This window comes from Pleuronectes platessa, chromosome 10 (assembly GCF_947347685.1).
Source record: "Pleuronectes platessa chromosome 10, fPlePla1.1, whole genome shotgun sequence".
In the NCBI taxonomy this organism is placed as follows: domain Eukaryota; kingdom Metazoa; phylum Chordata; class Actinopteri; order Pleuronectiformes; family Pleuronectidae; genus Pleuronectes; species Pleuronectes platessa.
Window position 1 is genome coordinate 19,480,916 of NC_070635.1, and position 19,255 is coordinate 19,500,170.

At 41.2% G+C, this 19,255-nt stretch overlaps 1 protein-coding gene across 2 annotated transcripts; it reads right to left on the minus strand.

Moving 5' to 3' along the window:
- Positions 1 to 4,976: 4,976 nt before the first annotated feature.
- pomgnt2 (protein O-linked mannose N-acetylglucosaminyltransferase 2 (beta 1,4-)) lies at positions 4,977 to 17,120 on the minus strand. Of its 2 annotated transcripts, none has more exons than XM_053433385.1 (2): positions 16,819 to 17,120; positions 4,977 to 8,533 (listed from the first exon to the last, which is right to left on the minus strand). In XM_053433385.1, the coding sequence occupies exon 2, from the start codon at positions 8,460 to 8,462 to the stop codon at positions 6,654 to 6,656; it is 1,809 nt and encodes a 602-aa protein (XP_053289360.1). In that variant the 5' UTR covers positions 8,463 to 8,533; positions 16,819 to 17,120; the 3' UTR covers positions 4,977 to 6,653. The 2 variants fall into 2 exon arrangements, with proteins under 2 accessions (XP_053289360.1, XP_053289361.1); XM_053433386.1 differs by having other exon boundaries at positions 4,977 to 8,536.
- Positions 17,121 to 19,255: the final 2,135 nt, after the last annotated feature.

Here is a 19,255-nt window from a genome sequence, read left to right on the forward strand (position 1 = left end):
TGAGATGAATTTCTGTAAGAAAAGAGATATTAGTCCATCACTGTTTTTTCTGTGTTTTTTGTTTCTCTTCTCAAAGATTTTTTTTTTTTTTTAACTCTAACCCTGCACCTAGAAAAAAAAAGAAACAGGACATGACAGAAACATGGTGACTACATTACGCCAGGAGAAGCCGGAAGAATCCTGCAGACAAATAGGTCAAATATGGAATGTATAGAAAGAAAAGGAGAAGAGAAGCTGCAGCAGAGCAGCTTTCTCCAGTCATCCATCCTCATGAAGAGGTGATGCCAGAGCTCAATCGAAGCTGTCTTGTTAAACAGACTTGAAACACAACATGTCCCTCAGGTGCATGTCTATAACAATGGAGAGCACTGCTATCACTTTCTTACTCTCTTACACACACACCCCCACCCCCAAACACCCCCCCACACACACGCACACACTGCCACAGATAATAATGAGCAAGGGGATCTGTATCTCTTATTCCCAGGAAGCACAGTGGAATTTGTGTCAAAATGACTGTTGGGAAATGACAGACTGTCTCAACCTGTCAGTGCCAAGGCTGCAATCACTAAAACGGCACGGCAAGCCAATCCGAGTGGAGAGCATTCATCATGGTTCCTCTGACATGAGAGCAGCAGCCTCCATGTTCAAATGAGCTCTGACCATCAGGATATGCCTGTAATTTGAGAATTCAATGGTGTTAGCCTTCTTCAGCATCCCCTAGATGTGAAGTGGTCTCATTTTAAGGGTTATATCTGGGTGACACGTTTAAAGAGAAGGAAATTGTTCATTCTCTATGCCAATAAAGTGAAAACTGTTTTCTTTTATGCAGTCAGTGGCTTACCTTTGCACACTCTGCCCTCCACACAGCCCTAAAGTCACCGCAAGCTTATTACCCAGATCATAGAGAAGCAAAGAAAAAACACAGAGACCCAGTTCAAAGCCCAGACTTACATACATTTATATGTGTGCACTAAAAAGACAGAGAGAGATAAAGAGAGCGATGAAAGAAGAAAGGGAGAGAGTCAATGAGGCACAAACCTGACTTCAAACACAGACAGATTAACCTTATACCCTTCCTCACAGCAGCACAGGGTTTCTGTGAAAAGCCAGAAACCCATCAGTGAGCCCAGGCTCTTCTTTTGGAGGAGCGTGAGAGGGGAAACAGCATTGTTGTCTGAATACAGAGCATATACAGAAAGACAATCCTCTGGGAAACTTCACTCATATACAGTAAGTTACTTCTTCCAGCTCCAAGGGTTCAGGCCTGATTTATTATGATGTGTACATGATGTGAACACGGTAGGAAAAAAGAGTGAGGCAAGATAATCGGAATCGTCAAGATATAAATAGAGCTGCTCGATTGTTGAGGTCAACTGAGCAAGCTGGTTGCAATAAAAGATCCAACCTAAACATAATTAACAGTATGTTTTCACCCCTAAGATGGATAAAACATTATAGGACATTCAAATTTGACCTCTGACATTTCATTCATAGGATCTCCTTCTGCATCCGGCCTGAACAGAAGCACAAAACCCGAGTCCTGGATGCACTGATTCTCGTTGGGATCTCACATAGATGACGTGTTTGCTGTCTGGAAGGATTGGGCTGGGGAAAAAATACACTCCACACAAGTTCTTAAAGAGAAGGTTCTACCCTTCATCCTAATGTGATAAGAGCATAGTAAGACTGAAGCCAATGTAATGGATTAACAGATATTTACATGGACGACCATCAAAAATGTAAAAAGTCTTACGTTCAATAGTTTGCTAAACGATTGACAGAAATCAAATAAAGTTTCAAATAAAAATTTAAAAGATATATCTGATTTGACCCCACTTGACTGCTGGGATTATTATGCCACAGCAGCATCAGTTGCAGCAGGTCAGCTCCACAGGAGCATGTTCCCATGTGCTCATATCGTTAGGATGATTGGAAGAAGAGCCTGGCAGCCCTTGAGTTCGAGCCACGTGTTTTGAGTTTTGTGTGGTAATATATATAAAAACTTAAAATACAAACAAGGCCAATTATTAACTGCATGTCACAGCTGCTCCTACTTCTCTGTGTTAATTAAACCCTGGTGGAGGGCAGAGAAGGTTAATTTCATGTAATCTCTTCCCTAATGGTGATAAATCGACTCTAGAGGGTTTTTCAAATATTTATTTTGCCAAAGGAAAAGAGGAAATTCTTCTTTCCCTCCCTTATACATTATATACACTGCACACTATCTACTTTTCTTGAGGTATAAAAGCTTGACTATGCTCATTATCATACCTCATATACTACTGTTTAGATTACATAATAATACAAATAATAATAATAATTATTAGAACAATACATTATATTTATATAGCACTTTTAACATGGCTCAAAAATCACTTTACATTGAGATTGAAAAATAGGGGTTGCTGCATGACAGACTGGTAATTGAAAAGTGTTCAGAAGAGGTGGGTTCTATTCAATGCAACTATTTAAATCCTTACCAAACACATGCAATCATGTGACCTTGATGCCCACAACAGTCTATCTCTCAGCACTGCGGTGGGCCGCCCTCTGTCCTGCTCCTGGGAACAGGCCACTGTCACTGAGCCCACTGCTGCACATCTGCACCTGTCAGGTGGCATCTTGTCTTTGTGGTTAAGCTGGCCGAAAGAAAGAAAGCACTGTGGGAACTGAAGAACAGAAGTGGTCTGAGCTTGAACTGTGACTGGACAAATAGTCCATCATCATGGGGACAGTTTACTGCGCCGCTGGGGGATTTTTAATCTACTCACTGTTTTGCTTGTTTTTCTGGGTGTTGTGCACTTTGACACAATGCTGGTTCCATTATATGGATTCCACTGTGCATACATTCCGGGATAGGACTTTGAAACATGTGAAGGATAACGCAAGTTCAAACATGATTTTCCATTGTGGTCCTTGATGTGTAGCTTGACGATTAAATGTATTAATGGTAAAGTTGGTAAGTTTTTTATCCTATTTGTTGAAATCCTCTTCAGATGGTTAAATGAAATGATTGGCTAGCGTCCCCGTCTTGTCACCTGCCTGCCTGTGCTCTCACTGCGGAAATCAGTTGCAGTAGACTGTTGGTCCAGATCAGATTTTCTTTCTTCAAACATTCTGTCAAATAGATGCTGGGATTGGCCCCAGCCCACAAGAAGAAGTGGTTAAGCTAAAATAATAAATAAATTTGATCAAAGGATGATTGGCTGATTGATGGTTAATTTAAATCATTTGTCTCACTCTGCTGAAGACTGTCACTACCCTATCCTCTTATCAGAAACAGTTTCCAAGAACAAACAAGGTTGACATGTTTGGTTTACTCACAACACAGTAGATGGGAACAGCTCTTCAGTCTCATTCAGAGTAATGGAGTGATTGTAGTTTAGAATCAGTGTCATGCTGGGACCTGTGGCTAATGGGCATTTTCTTCCATTTGATTCCAAAAGCTTGATTTTAGATAGTCAAACTTGGCTGCATAGGACATTACTGCAGAACACTGTCCTGGTATTCTGATCATCACACTCAGGCAGCACTGCTGAGATCTGTCCAAACTCACACATCTGCATCCTGCCAAAGTGATTGTGTGATAACTTTCATGTCATTTTTATGACTTTCACGATCTCATTTCCAGGATAATTAGTATTTATTTAAAATATTTTCTCAATCTAACTATACTGAGCTATAGAATTTATTGATATAAATAAAATCCTCTTACGAGCTCTCCTGCCCTGCATGAAATGCAATATGGGATCATGGCTGAATTAAACCGTTGGGGGCCCCGGAGCAAAATAAGTTGCCCTTTCCACCTGTTTCTATGCCGCAGTGCTACAAGGCCCCAGACTGTGGTAATCGTATAAAACACATGAAACCTTGTAGCATAAAGGAAGCAGAACCGTAGGACCTGTTCAGATAATAAAGCAGAGGCCACCTTAAGGCCCTTTTCATGTTAGTGGATATTATCAAATTCTCAATGAAATTAGCTAAAAGCAGCTGCCATCAATGAACCTGGAGCTTCCAGGGTCTCTGGTGTGGCTCACTGCAGCAGATTCCTTTTGTATGGAGTGTAATGAATAATTGTGCCAACCCTGCATTGCCTCTGGAATTGTTTTCAGAACATGAAGCTAGCTTTCACACATGCACAACGCAGTGGGAGGTTCACGTTCACAACAGCATCAAATCCTCCGCATTATTCAGGCGAGAGGTGGAGCAGCCGGGTGCAGCAGGCAGAGGCAGGAAGAGACTTATTAATTCCACTGTGTTGATCACACGATTTTCTTGACAACACAGACACTTATGTCAGTTTTTATCGATAAAAAGTATCTTGATATCATCGTGTGTGTCCTCTGTGTGTATGATACCGCTTTTTCACCGGGAGATATTTTTCTTTTGGTTTTTAATTTTTTAATTTGTTGCATTTGAGAAGCGTCAACTGAAAGCAGCATCTGTGAACAGCCAGCATCAGGAAGTGGCAGCAGAGTGGAGGTTGTCAGGAAGATGAGGTTCACCTGGCTGGTCTGAAGCCTATTTAGCCGGCTGGCTCAGTCTCTCTCGCTCTCGCTCTCTGCAGCTCCCACATGTGCTCCTGGGTTTTGTTTGGTATTTCCGTTCACTTTTCAACAGGTTATATCTTCTACTCAGCCATGCACTACATTACATTACAGATTTTTATCGACTTAGTAGAATCTTGTTTTCTTCTTTTTGTAAATAGTTTGATAGACGACTGCGATGACTGAAAACCATCGACGTATTCTCCCTACTATTTTTGTTTGTCTGAACCGTGAGCCAGTTCATAACACTGTGGCACAAAAACATTAGGCACATGTTGTGCTGGAATGTCTTTTGGACAGGCTTCCATTAGATCTGTTGGATGAAACCCCTTTCCCCCCAAAAAATACAGTTTTTAGCTTATTCACATATAGCTAAGTTAAACATCATTATGATATAAAACAGAAAATGCTTGAACAAAACGGATATATAAGAAAAAGTTTTCTTTATTCAATTTGAAAAAGAAACTCCAACTATTTGTTATGTAGAAAACAGACGTCTATACTCTTCTTTCACTGATGTCTCCACTGAGCTCGGAAAAGTGAACACAAATCTAGCTAATGATACAAACACACACATATTTAGACCATCACATTCTGCAATTACAAACAGTGGCTCAAAATAATCTCTTATACTTGAACTGGCAACCAGATGCATCCAAGAGGAAACAATATCAATTCAGTGAAAAACCTGGGAAAGGGACATATGGCAAACTACTAAATATTACAATGAGATATTGTAATGTTTAAAGGACCGAATCAAAATGACATTTTATTAATAATGGCACAATATAACACAATATCATTCTGGCAGTGTATTGTTTACTTGTGCCAATCCATAAACGATGTCTTGCTACATTTCTACAACCACATTCTAACACCTCCAATTAACATGCCCAAAAGTTGAATATGCTTTACAGCACAGAACCAGCAGCAAGTTGTTTGCAAATGACACAACAACAAATTAAACAGCCTGCTTTGGATGTCTGATCTCCAAAGGTAGACTAGAAAATATATTAGAGGAAAATAAACACACACTGCTGGTAATTATCTTACTTAACAGAGTTAAAGGCAGTGGAATCTTAACATACCTTGTTATCTTGATGAAAATGCCCTTCACACGCGGCAGTAAAATCCGGTGGCCCAGCAGCATACTGCTGATAACAGGAAGGGGTCTGCCTCATAATAACTATAGCATACTATAATAGATTCACTTTCCAGATAAATTTATAACTGTTGCACTTGTAAATACTTCCAGTTAGAGAAAAACATGTATCTTTGCAGTTCGTAACATATAATTTAAAGATAGTACTTGTAAGGAGAAGTATCTCTAATCACAAAATACACCCTTAAGTATTCTGATATTGCACTGCTCTTTGTAGTCAGGGCCATAAATTGATTGATTAGAGAGAGATTCAAAAATGTACTTGACAAAAAATCCTTCACATTTTAGAGAGAGGGTTCCCAACTGCATATGAGAGATCCATAACACGACAGAGTAATATGGCAAATACGATTGGCTGTACCGACAGGGGAAACTTTGATTTGGTATTGGCTAAGTTCGGCAAACAATACTGTAGGTACTTAAATAATATATAGGAAAACTAAGCCACACGGGTATCACACATACAGTAGACATTGAACAATGAAAAAAAGTATCTTCTCTCTTGCTCACCACAAAAAAAATACTTTGCATACTGTGAAAGGTAAAGACCCAGTGTTTTGACTATTACTAAAAACATGTTATATATTATTCTGCACATAAATAAATCTGAATTCTGGTATTGTCCGTAGAGAAATGATTTAGCACTTTCGTAGGAACATGAAATACACTTTCCATTCATTAATGATGGTTGCCATTATGTTCGGACTCTGTGCTTCAAATATTTTGTAACTCATTAAGAAGTCTCTGTGTTCTCTCTGCCGGTCAAGCAAAACATCTCTGTTCAACAACATCTGCATTTGTAAGAACAAGCCATGACATGTTCCAAACTCCTCTGGACAAACGTATTCAAGCAGTTCACTACTCTAAATTGATTGTCTGGAACAACCATGACTCAACTTTTGAGTGAAACTGCACAGCAACAAACAGTCAAGGTGTTTCTGTTAGGTCCTACACATAAGAACATCTGCAAATGGGCCCAGGAGGTTCTTGTTGAAGATGCATCTGACCCACACGAGGTAGGTAGTGAAAGGCTTAATGTTCTCTGAAAAAGTGTAGTTGTGCTGTGGAAGGATGTAAGGCATGTAGGTGTTCTCTCCTTGCTCCTGGATCCACACCTCGTACTTAACCTCTCTTACCTTCAGGTATTTTAGATTCCATGGGATCTGCCAGGATACTGTGAGTTTAGCCTCATTAGTGGTTTGTACTGTGGTCTGACATTGGGGTTCTCTGACTCGGCCTGGGTGGACTGTGCTGGCCGGCTTGGACTTCTTCAAGCTGGGCTTGGTCTTCCTGCCTTCGTTGAGGACTTCCAGAAAGGAAGGGATATCCACCATAGTGTCCTGGTAGATCCGGAAAAGCCACTCTGGGTTGCGACAGCACAGGTGCCTGGGAACATCCTTACTGGCCAATATTCGCTCCTTCTCCTCCTTTTCTAAGTGAGCAATACCTCCCTGCTCCCAGGGTCTGTCAGGGTGGGTGATGGTGTTTTCCTCCTTGGTGTTCCTCCAGGAGATATAATGAAGGTCCATGCCTGGAAGGGAGGCCAGGGTTTTATAAGGTGTGTACTGCTCTGGGTTCACAGCAAAGGGGAACAGTTCCACCACAGCAGCTCCTCTGGGGAGGAACAGTGAGGTAATAAGCTGAGCTCCATGCATGCTGACTAACATGGAAGCACCACTGATCACCTGGATAATACTAGGAAATGACTGTTCCTCCAGGGATACTGTGACTACTCTCATTTGGAACTCCTGGGCCAGTGCCATAATTAGCTCTGCCTCATTAAGTATCAGCCTCGTTGTTGATCGACTGAACACAACAATGTAATCATCCTTCTTCACTTTTTCCTTTCCCTCTTCTGTATCACCTCCATCTTTTTCTACCTCATCCGCTCTGGTGATATTCATTTTATCCATCAGGGCCCTAGCAAACTGCCGAACCTCGTTTCCTGACACCAGAATGTTGGCCTTAGGACCCTGCGGCTGCACAAATCCATATTGGTACCAAGTGGTCATCTTGGACAAGCCCACATAAGATTTGGTAAAACACATTAGCTTGCCAAAGTTTTTGAGCTGTTCTTTGAGTAGTGGCTGCTTGCCGCTAAGAAGTCGGTAGAGGTCAAAGTGTGGACCTTCCCCCCAGCCCTCCATGAACACCAGACGAGCCTCATCGCCTAAGTCTGAATACTGTTTCATGGTATAGAAAGCAGGGAGCAGGTCATCGTGGAATACATGCATGAGGTTATCAGGATTAAACCTGTTTAGGATCAGTGTCACATCTGGTACAAACACCGGCTTGGGCATGAACTTTAAAGCTGCAGCGGGGAGCTCTAAAAAGTTGAAGTATTGGGTGTTGTGATCCTCTACTGATGACAGGTCCAGCAGGGCCGGCTGGAACCGTCTAGATCCTAGGTTAGGCAACATGACAGAGGAATTAGAGTGGAAGAATACAAACTCCTCTGCCTCAGAGCAGTAGCAGAGGTAGTCAAAGCGGCAAATGCGGTCAGTGTGCATCTTGCCAGTGCAGACCATGTGCGTGCCATGCTCCTGAAGAGCCTGCAGGGCAACATGGTAATCGATGTGGGCTTGCGATAGCTCCTGGGACTGTTGTGTCATGTGCAATTCTTCCTCCAGGAGGGCAGCATGTTCACTCAGCTTGGAATACTTCCAAAGCAGAGCTGCGACCACTGAGACCAGCAGTCCGTTAAGTAGCGCACCCACGCTCATCCTGCAGCCTGTCAACGAAGCCCGCATCACTGCTGCTGCTGAGGACCCACCTCCGGCCTCCAATTGGTCTCGGACATTTGAGGGGAGCAACGAGACATCTGCTGCCAGACAACGACATAGGAAAAAGGGAGGAAAAGACAAAAGAGGGTGGAGCAGAGGTGGAAAAGGGGTAGGAACGGACAGGGTGTAGGGAGGGAGAGAGTAATGAAGGGAAAAGAAGAAAGCACAAGTTAAAAAACAGACTTATCATAAAGCCAACCTAAGAACATATCAAACAGTCCTAATTACTAAAGGTCCTTAGTGGATTCCCATTCGGAGGATTTGAAAAGCAGTGCTATATATCTAAGCAATACAATCCAATGATTCATGACTGCAGGTTTCAGCTTTCACCTTTGGGATTTGTGGTCGTTTACCTCAGTGAACAAATGAGACATTTTCCGAACCTGTCACCCTCCCTGGATATATCAAGACAAATTACACTGTGAGGAGGTACAGAGACAGGAACAACAGTATTGCCCTCAACTCTACTCATCTGCATACTGAGGGAACAAGTGAGTCATTGAAGGATCTAAATCAAACCAACAGTGCACAGCCAACAGCTGCCTGCACACACAAGGCAACTAGCATGCTAAGTACTATCTGAGGGTTTAAGTGGACATATGCAGTGTTTCATGTCTTTTCAACATAAATGTGTCCCTGCCTCCTTGTGTTTCTACCGACATTCAAATTTTGAGAAAAAAACATCCTCTCTCTTCATATCCTAGTCTGTTCAAATTAGTAAATCAGATCTTGCTCCCATGTTGATGCCATTTGTGTCAATTTCAGTCTGGCATCCTGTTCTTACAACACATTAATGGCAGAGGCGATAGGAAACATGGGATGAGATTCACACCAACTCAAGCTGCTACTGAGTCATCCTGTGTAGAGTCATCACACTTTTGGGCTGCACTGTCAAAAATAATGACATTGAAATGCTAATATGATCACATAGGATCAACTGAATGCCAGGACACGACAACGGCCCTCCACTGCTAAATTACTGCCACAGTGTTGGACTCACATTATAGGCCTGGTGTCCTTGTACCATGCCATATTACCCTTCCGCATGTCCTCCCTCCTCACTCCCCTGCTGACCTGTGCTCACTTGACATGTTAACAATGAACACCATCACAAGTCACATGCTTGTAGGACGTGAACAGTACTGAGGTTTATTTGACTCGTTTAAGAGTTTGATACATGTATTTTAACATTTAAAAAAAAGATTGTGCACGCTTGCCTTCCCCTGCCGCACACAACACAAGACAAAACGTGATGCACACAGCCATGACATCAGAGTTAAAATGACCGGAACGATCCGGACTCATGATCTGACATCATTGATTAATAAGTGATGTGATTGTCAGACAGGTGAGTTCTTCCCTGCTCACTCAGGCAGTGTAGACAGACTTATCTTTAAACCTGGGTGCCGAAATGATTTATTTTTCTTTAAATGCGTTTCACAAAAAATAATAATAAAGAAAAATTGTGTTGTATAATTGTGAATATTCACCAAAATAATTATAATCATAATTTTTATCATAATCGAGCAGCCCATTTATAAGATATATATATATATATATATATATATATATATTGATATATATATATATATATATCACTTTCAATTAAAGCTAAATGCCTAACAATGACCCACACTAATGGTTACGGAAGTGCAATACTTGGGACACTTGTAGGCACTAAACATGATAGCAAAAATGCCTAGAAATGTCCCGACCAATCAGAATGAGCCAGACACTTCTAGGCACTTATCATTGAGGCAAGTTAGTTTATAGACTATATTATTCTGTTATTATCCAGTTATCCCCTTACATAATTTGCATTTTTGTTTTGTCTCCATGGTTGTGGTACTCTCTCTCTCTTTCCATTCCTCCTCTGTTTTCTTGCTTGCCATCTCTGTTCTGCCGGAGCCGAGTATAGGCCCTGTGCTATTTTTGATATCCCAGCAAGTACAATATGTCGCTGCCAATTGAGTCAGTCTTTGTGATCAAGCTCAGTGAGACACATGGGCTACAGCTGTTGCAGAGAGAGGAGACAATGCAAACTGAAAACACACGCTTGGAGACATGGCCCCATCAACCCTGTGCTTGCCTTTCTAAACTGGCTCCCTGTTAAGATTTCATATTAAATTAAAATTGTATTACTCGATTTTAAGGCCTTAAACAACCTCACTCATTCATACCTCTCACATTTAATGACACAGTATTTGAATCATGACCACTGAGATCTGTGAATTGAGCCCACCTAAACCTTACCCCGGACTTTTAACATCTAAGGATTATGATGAACAATGATTAATGTGTAGATTATTTCTCAATCAATTATTCACCCTTTACACAATATATTCTTTCCACTCGAAAATAAGGTATTTTCTGATATTTCATTTTCTCTGATAATCTCATAGTGCACGGTTGAGTTTTTCTTTATTGAAAAGTCTTGACCTTCCAATGCAAAATGTCTTGAGGTAATGTTTGATGTGATCTGGAGCAAAAAAAAATAAGAAGCAGAGAGAGCAGCAAATCATACAGTTGGAGAAGATGGGAACAGAAAATGTCTGTCATCTTTGCTTTAAAAACAGAACATTTACAAAATAGCTTTCTGCGTACTGACTAATCATTGCTGCTCTATTTAAGAACTGGTCATGTTTTCAAGATCTGACAACAATTGTCAGAAACCTCCACTCTTTGTCTGCGATGTGTTTTGTACCAACCTTATTTGTATGATGGGGTTAGAGAGACCAAGGAATGAGCTGCATCTACATGACTATAACACTACTATTGTTCAGTGCCCTGGCTTCCTTTTACATATTTATATATTTTTAACCATTAGTATGATGCTTTTCTTCACTGAATAATAACAACACAGCAAGAGTCAAAGGCTGTCAGAGTTTCCGTCTGCCTTGAATCAGGTAGGATGTAAGAAGAGAGTGACCCTGGATAAGCAGCAAATGTTATCAACAGGGAGAAAACTCAATGCAAATAAATGGGCTAAAGCAAAAAGAAGAAATGCAGGTTTGTCTTGAAGACCAAGATTTGATCTCACATCATTCAAACATCACTTATTGTGTAATAAGCCAGTGAAGAAATACTAATGCTACAGTATTTCCCATGACAAAATGCCATGGAGATCAAAGTGGATGTGAATTAAAGCACCAGAGACATCAGATACTTTAGCGTCCCCTTGGTGCTGACACAGCAGTCAAAATGAAGTGAAGTGAAGTGTGAAGAGGAAGCTGTAAGGCTAACATTAGGATGCATGCTCCCTCACTCTGCAAGGACAAGGCCATCACAAGGCTCACAATGCCAGCAGTGCTGTCTAATCCTTCTCAGTGCACACTGGTTCCCACAGGGACGCATGTGAATGCCCTCTGGAGTTTGTTCGAGCCAAGACATAGAAAGCTTGGAAATGTCAAAGCCACTACAAGCCACCATAGCACGCACAAATCGTTCTCATGCAGGACCCGAAAAGAGAACTAGGGCCTCATTTGTAAAACGTGAATTGGATTCATGCTCAAAGTGCACACGTGCGTGCCAATGCCCAACTGAGGGCAACTTTCTCTTCATTAGTCAAAGTCAATCGTGCATATGTGGATCTGCCTCATATCACGCCCTTAACCATAATTGGTCAATGCGAAGCACATCATGAATGTTAAATGGCAACGCTGATCAATATTTATGGTGAATAAGCAACAATCAGCCACAAGAAGTTCTTTTCTGACACATGGATCTTAGACCACAGCTCCAGAGAATCTGAATTGGCGTATGAGCCGGTCATGTCATTGCTAGGAAATCTTCGTGGTCGTTTCTATTCACGTACTCCTCAAACAGTGCCAGTGAATCACGCAGCATTACGCACGTATTTATCGGATTGATGACTTCAAACCTGAACAAATTGATCACGACAATCAGTGGCATCCTGACCTCCATCCTGGGATATCATTATATCACAGTAATGATTTTACCCAACAACCATATGTAAACATCATATGGTCATGAAAAACATCATACGTGCACGGTGTTGGAAGATACTAAAAACTATTAATCGCTTGCTTTTGTAACTTAAATGGTATCTGAGTGTGATTGCTTTAAGATGTCATTTCTTTTACCACTTATGTTTGCTTATGGAGCAGTTATGCCTCACAAGCACAAACAACACTGCTGGTTTAATGTTCATGATAAAGTGGATCAATCATTTGGCTTCAATTCACCTACTCAAATCTACATCACCACTTTCCCATCTTCCAAATATTTTAATGTACGGGTCAGAGTTGGTGTACAGGTTTTCAGATCTTTCAGACCCCATTTAAACACAGCAGCTAAAAATGAGACCCCAGGACATTATTTGCACTTTTCTACATCAAAGCCTGCTTCTGCGCTTGTGACTGTCCCATTTTCTCATGCAAGCTCTATTTTGAGGCGTTTTATCTGATCAGCAGTGCCCTGGAATAAAAAATATTAAAATTAAGAAAAAGGTGGCAGCAGTTCCAATTATAATGAAATGTGAAGATAACTATCCCAGCACAAGAGCTCAATATCTATATTCTATGAATGGGTATGTACAATGTTAAATAGCCCACTGATTCTGTGTCCAGGTATCTAAATCTGACACCTCCTCCATCCAGATACAGCAAACCACCCTGAGGTTGTGCTTTGCCTCCACCTGTCTGTCAGACACTACCAACACCTGTGCCCCCTCATCTTGTATTACACAAGTCTACCAAACCTAAGTTTGACTCAATTACGTGAATTTGGGAAATTATGTGATTCAACTCTACTATTGTGGTTTTGGATTTTTCTATCAACACTGTGACGAATTTCGTTCACCAACAATGGGCAACGGCATCGTCCATCAGCCCAAACTTGTCCGTCACATCTCCTGGACCATGTTGACATAAAATCCTCATCATTCTACATAAAATATTTTCTCAAAGACCGCCATGCAAGGTGGAGTGTCTGTCACTCAACGCTTTCTCAGTGCTGCCTTCAAGGCTGCTACTGAAGCTCAGGCTTCCCCAGTGTTACTGGTTAGCATATCTGTGTGCTCTGGAGATAATAAGCACCCCAATGATGCGGTGGAAGGCGGCACAGGGCAGACTGGAGAGCCTTCTGAATTTTAATGAGAATCCTGGAAAGCCGAAGCTAAGGGGGCTGTGGGAGGGCAGTGGCAGCAGTAGTCTTGCGTTGAAGCTGCTCATTTGTTCCCTGGTTTAACCATCCCCCCATATTGGAGGTAACCTTCTCTCTTTCTCTGTAATTCTTCCTCCATTTCCTCCCCTTTCAAATCAAATCAGAGAGCCCTTGCCGGCCTCTTCAAAAGAGGAATTAAAGAGAGAAGATAGCAATATCAATATAGTCCTTGTTCTCCCTCCCGCTACCTGCTTGTTTGATATCTGATCTCTTCTGGCTGTGATGATGCCTCCTTCTCCATTGTCGTCTTTATTCCTGGACCAAATGTGGCCCGTCAGCTTTGATCAAGCTGCTTGGAACTCAGTGTGACACTATGGAGAAATAATGGCCCAACCACAGAGTCTCACACCCTTTATCTCCCTTTGCATCTCTTTCTCAAACCTGCTTGCACACACACACACACACACAAACACACACACACACACAGAGAGAGTTTTGTTACATAAAGGTAATGACATTCAGTCGGGTGGTGAAAAATGGGCTAGCTGCTTCACAATGACTGGCAGTGAGTGTCGTAAAATGCCCTTGGTCTCTCGTTAAGACGCATCACATGTCTGATTACTCGCCTCTTCCAAACAGACTGATTACTCTTCTGATGATAGCCTGCTATTCAGTAATATTTGTTTCATCTTTTGCTATATTGTTCTCTACGAATGACCCTCTCTGCAGTCTGAAATAGACCGTGGACCAAGACTGTACACTGCATCTTGTCTCTTCTCACAAGAGGCACACGGGAATCTGAGGCTAATGTGGACGACCTGCAGAATGTGCATGTTGGTGTGGAAGTGACAGGCAGTCAAAGAGGAACAAATTGAGAAGGACGTCCCCTAAAAACACCACCGCACAGCACTTCAGCATTGCCTCAGGACAACAGGCAATATTCCAGAGAGGGACCGAAATAGAATAGGATGGCCGGATGTACACAGGAAGATATCTGCATGAGCTCTAAAGATGCTGACACCATCCATTTCAGAAACTTGGGTAACCTGAGAAATGGGAAGGATTTTCATCCCGTTCAACTCTCTGTGGGAGACAGAACCTCTTGTGAGGTCTGCTGGCTTTTAACTACCCTCAGGGCATATATATTCCAATCTGGATATTGACTCATGAGCTTGGGGTTAGTTGTACATATGGTATACAAGTCATAAGAGCACCACTGCGAGGAAAAGGAAAACATGGGCGCTAATATTAAGGTATGAAGGTGTCTAGAAGCCCCAAAGACTATCAATTAAGCAAGCTAGCAGGCCGGTAATGCAGGACATTAAAATCAATATCACTCTTACACAGACAGAAAAACTCAATGTGACTACAGTTACAACAGATCAAGCCCACAATGGAAAATAACAGGTGACCCAAACTGAGGGAAGTGCTTTCATGTAGTATCTTTCCGTTTTGAAGACAAAAGATGAAAACTTACAGTTTTTTTTCTAACTATACATCTAGTTAACTCCAATTGTATGAAGCAGTGCAAAGTTGACTTCGCAACCAGATATAACCCCCACAGTAGTCATCTATTAGTATAACCCCCCCCCCCCATTGTTTCATAAAGTGGTACATTTGCCAACCACACAGACAAAACCCAAGAGAAGTGGAGATGGGTGTAAGTTTCTAATTGGAAGTAATTAAAAAGCATTTTGTGGGAACATGTTTTAACAAAGAAGCAGAAACAACCTAAAATGACAACAGCCTGCTCTGCTGTGGTCTGAACAGGCTGAAGATTTGATGAAAAACACTTCAGCTCATCCACGAGCCTAAATTATGTCCTAAAAGAGTGTGCGTTCTAGATATGGCACATTCTGTTTTCTAACAACCACTGAACCACATACTGTGTGAGTGTATCCACTGTGACACTTTGAAAAGCCACGCAAGTCAATTCTGCTCCAGTGGCCAGAGGAGCTGGAAACACATGAATATCAGATTCACAGAGGGTGGTCCAAACTCATTTTATCCTGCACGTGTCAGCATTTCACTTTAGAAAGAAAAAATTCCCCCAGATTGGATTTGAATAATTCCTAAAGTGAAATGCAGACTACAGTTCCAATACAATGTGAAGAACTGCAGGCCTGTAACACAAGACCCTGTTCAACATCCCTACTGATTTCTGACATGAAGCAGAGAAGGAAAAACAAAGGAAACAGACAAGCAGGAGTATGTAAATAGATTTAAAATAAATACATCTTCGGATTTCAACAGATTTCTGAGAGTTTGTCATTCCTATTTATTTTGTCTCCGTCAAAGAAGTCACTGAAGAGTACAACAAACTCAAGGGAGATAAAATAACATGTCATCTGGGAGCCGATTGAATATAAATACCATACAGGCAGCATTTGTGGTGTTTTCATTTTTAAAGCATTGGTGTCTCATTGTGGAACGGACAGAAGGATGCTAGTTAAATCAGGTCAACCTGTGAGCCTGTTTAAATTGCTTAAACTGTTCATTTAGCACAGGAGTTGAGACCTGAAACCCTTATTTACATTAACACTGGGGAGCTGGATACTGGAGTGTCTTCTCAAACTTATTTTAATGCAACTTAATTTGTGCATTACAGTTCTGCTGTATTGGTAAGATCCGCACACACACAGTTGTTACTATGATCAGACTGGTGAAAAGAATATTACAAACAGCTGTGTTGTGGAATAAATATTGTATTCTTCCTCTTTTCAAATAAAAAATGTATTTCATTTAAATGCTGGTTTCCATAGATGATCATTAACTGGAGGTCATACTTTACCCTCCCTGCTGTCCTCCTCATCCCCGTCTAAAGCTGGAATAGAACAGGCATTGAAATGTCGTTGATTGAAAACGAGTTGAGCCATTTAAAAATGTATGAAAAATATTCTTTATATATCAAATTGATATGATAAATCTGGACATACCAATTCTTCCAGAACATGCACTGGTGACAATAATCGACTCATTCATTGAAACAGCAGCAGGAAAATCCACTTTCATCAAAACCTACATGCATTAAGTTATTTGCTATATTTTTAGACACAAGTAGAATGGTATTGAAGCGGCTGGACACGCTCCTTCCTGTGATGTGTCAACATGTGCAAAGCCCCTTGACAGTGAGGCTGAGATGTGGATACAGGATCGATCCTGAGAGCCAGATCAACAGATACAATGTGATCGGTCTTACCTGAGGTGTCGGTGAAGGGTTGATTCGTCAGTGAGTGTTAGCTGCTTCAGGCAGCATCAGCGGCTCAGTGTGGAGCAGTCAGGGTCTGAGCAGGGGCACAGACGAGGAGAGGAAGGAACAAGACGAACACCAGCGGACCGATGGTGCTGATGGATAGAAAACACCGGCGGGTTCAGTCATTGGAGCCGCCACACTTCAGCCAGGGCTGCTCGGTGTTGTTTCCGCGCTACCGGGGCTCTGTCAGCGGCAGAGAGAGGAGCTGTGCTCCGGTCCGTTGTGTCCTGTCTCCACCTACCGCCGAGGGGAAGTCCCGCGCACTCCTCTCGCGATGACACCAGTGGTCACGTGGCAGCTGACGCGCGACAGAAGAAGCGTCTGTTTTCACAAGAAAACGTCACTGTGTGAAGCCATTCTAATAAATATGAACTGTAAATGTAAACGTATGTTAGCATTGGCGTACCAATGATAATCCAGCAGTCATTAACATTTTGTGATATATAGGGGCCTTGATCCTGGAATAAAGTTTATATATATATATATATATATATATATAAACTTTATTCCAGGCTCAAGGCCCACATGGTAAAAAACAATACATACAAACAATACATTACATAGAAATATACAAGGAAAAAAGGGCTAAAAAAGGCACTCATGCCAGTGTTCACAGATCTTAGATGTGCACTTGACAGAGCTGCGGCCAGGGTCTGTCATAAGATCAATTATAAAATTTGTAGAGCGGTCCAGCCGACTCATAAACTTAAAAGTAAGGTTCCTACAGACAGACAGACAGACAGATGTGAAACACAAGCAAGTCCAGTTGCCTTTTTACACATGTACAGCTCATTATGATGGCTTTAACTCTGTTGTTTTCATTTTGAATTTCTCAGTAGGGGTAGAAGTTCGTGTCTAATGTTATTAACTTTAAATTGGACAGCCACATTCAGCAGATGTGATGAAAAGGAAATATTTTATATATCACCGTAGATTTTGTCCGTCAAACTAAATCCTGTAAATATCCTGAGGACAAATTCCATGTTTGAGAATGTGGTGGCAAGCAACACTCCCATCTTGAGTTTGAATAAAGAAAAGCAAGTAAGTTGCCAGTATCGTTTTATTGCTTGGGCATGACATCATATTAAAATCACTGGAGCCATCTCAGTAAGCTCACAAATTAAAGACCTGGCCTGGACAAAAAAACATAAAAACATACTTCAAGATAGATGGTAAATGAAAAGAAAAATCATGAATTGACTTGGTAAGTTTCCACCACAAGCATCCAAAACAAATTCAGTGCTCCACACCATAGATTCTGAAGGTGTGCTGGAGAGATGATCAGCGATCCTCAAAGAACTGTCATTCCGAGTGTTGATGATGGTGGCAGAGAGCTCTATTATCAAGTCTCACCAAAACATCCCAAATATGTTTCTGTGGGTCTAGATCTGGGGACTGTGACGACTCCAGCATTGGGGATCATTTTTAACCCTGATCAATCATAGTGCTGCTGAAGCTCTTACAACTGGATAATGAATCCCTTTCCAAAACCATAGTCCTTATATCTTGATCCTATATCCAGTTCAACTAGTCCTGTTCAGCAGTAACATGTGAAACTGCTTAACTGTATCATGCATATACATTGAAGGACCTACATCCCTCAGATATGCAGCAAATCCTAAATTATGGCTGTATTCCAATTATGTGCGAAAGCTAGCAGATGCTCGCACGGGTAAGGGGACATTTTATTGGAACTTGGCCATCATTAATGTCATTTAATTTATCAGATTAATTAATACAAATTGCAATTTACTGGAAAAACACATAAGTGAAATACATATTTCTTGTGACCATGTTTGTCTCGACTTTGTTTATCTGTTCCATCATCCATGATGTTTGTGATTAGAGCTCCGTGGAGGGCAGACCAGGCACATAGTTTAAATTGACACCAGATGTTTTGAGGTTTTATTATTTTTATTTCACCATATTGGACTGAAACTGACATTCACAGGTGTTGTGGGTACTAACCTCTGTCATAGCAACAACATTCCTTAAATCTCTTTCTGTTTCGCAAAATCAAAAGCACAACATTTGTTTTGTTGTTGCAATGCTTTTTATGATCTTAATTACATAGCTCTAAAAAACCCTGCAGTTCAGTAAATCATTCAAACTTTTATATAAACCACACACATGAACAATAATAAAGCCAATTCAGTTTTCATTGTAACCATAACATCTTCGCTGCAGATAAATCAGGTAGGATGAACACAAAGTTTTCTAACTTCAGTGTTCAACATAAAGCTCTGCACACAACTCTAAGCACACTAACAATAACAAGGCTACAATATATTGTAAGACGGTTTGAGGAGGACTCACGTATGACGAGAGTCTGTTCCACACAGTCAGGTTTAGAACAAGCACTGCAATGCTTATTTACATAATA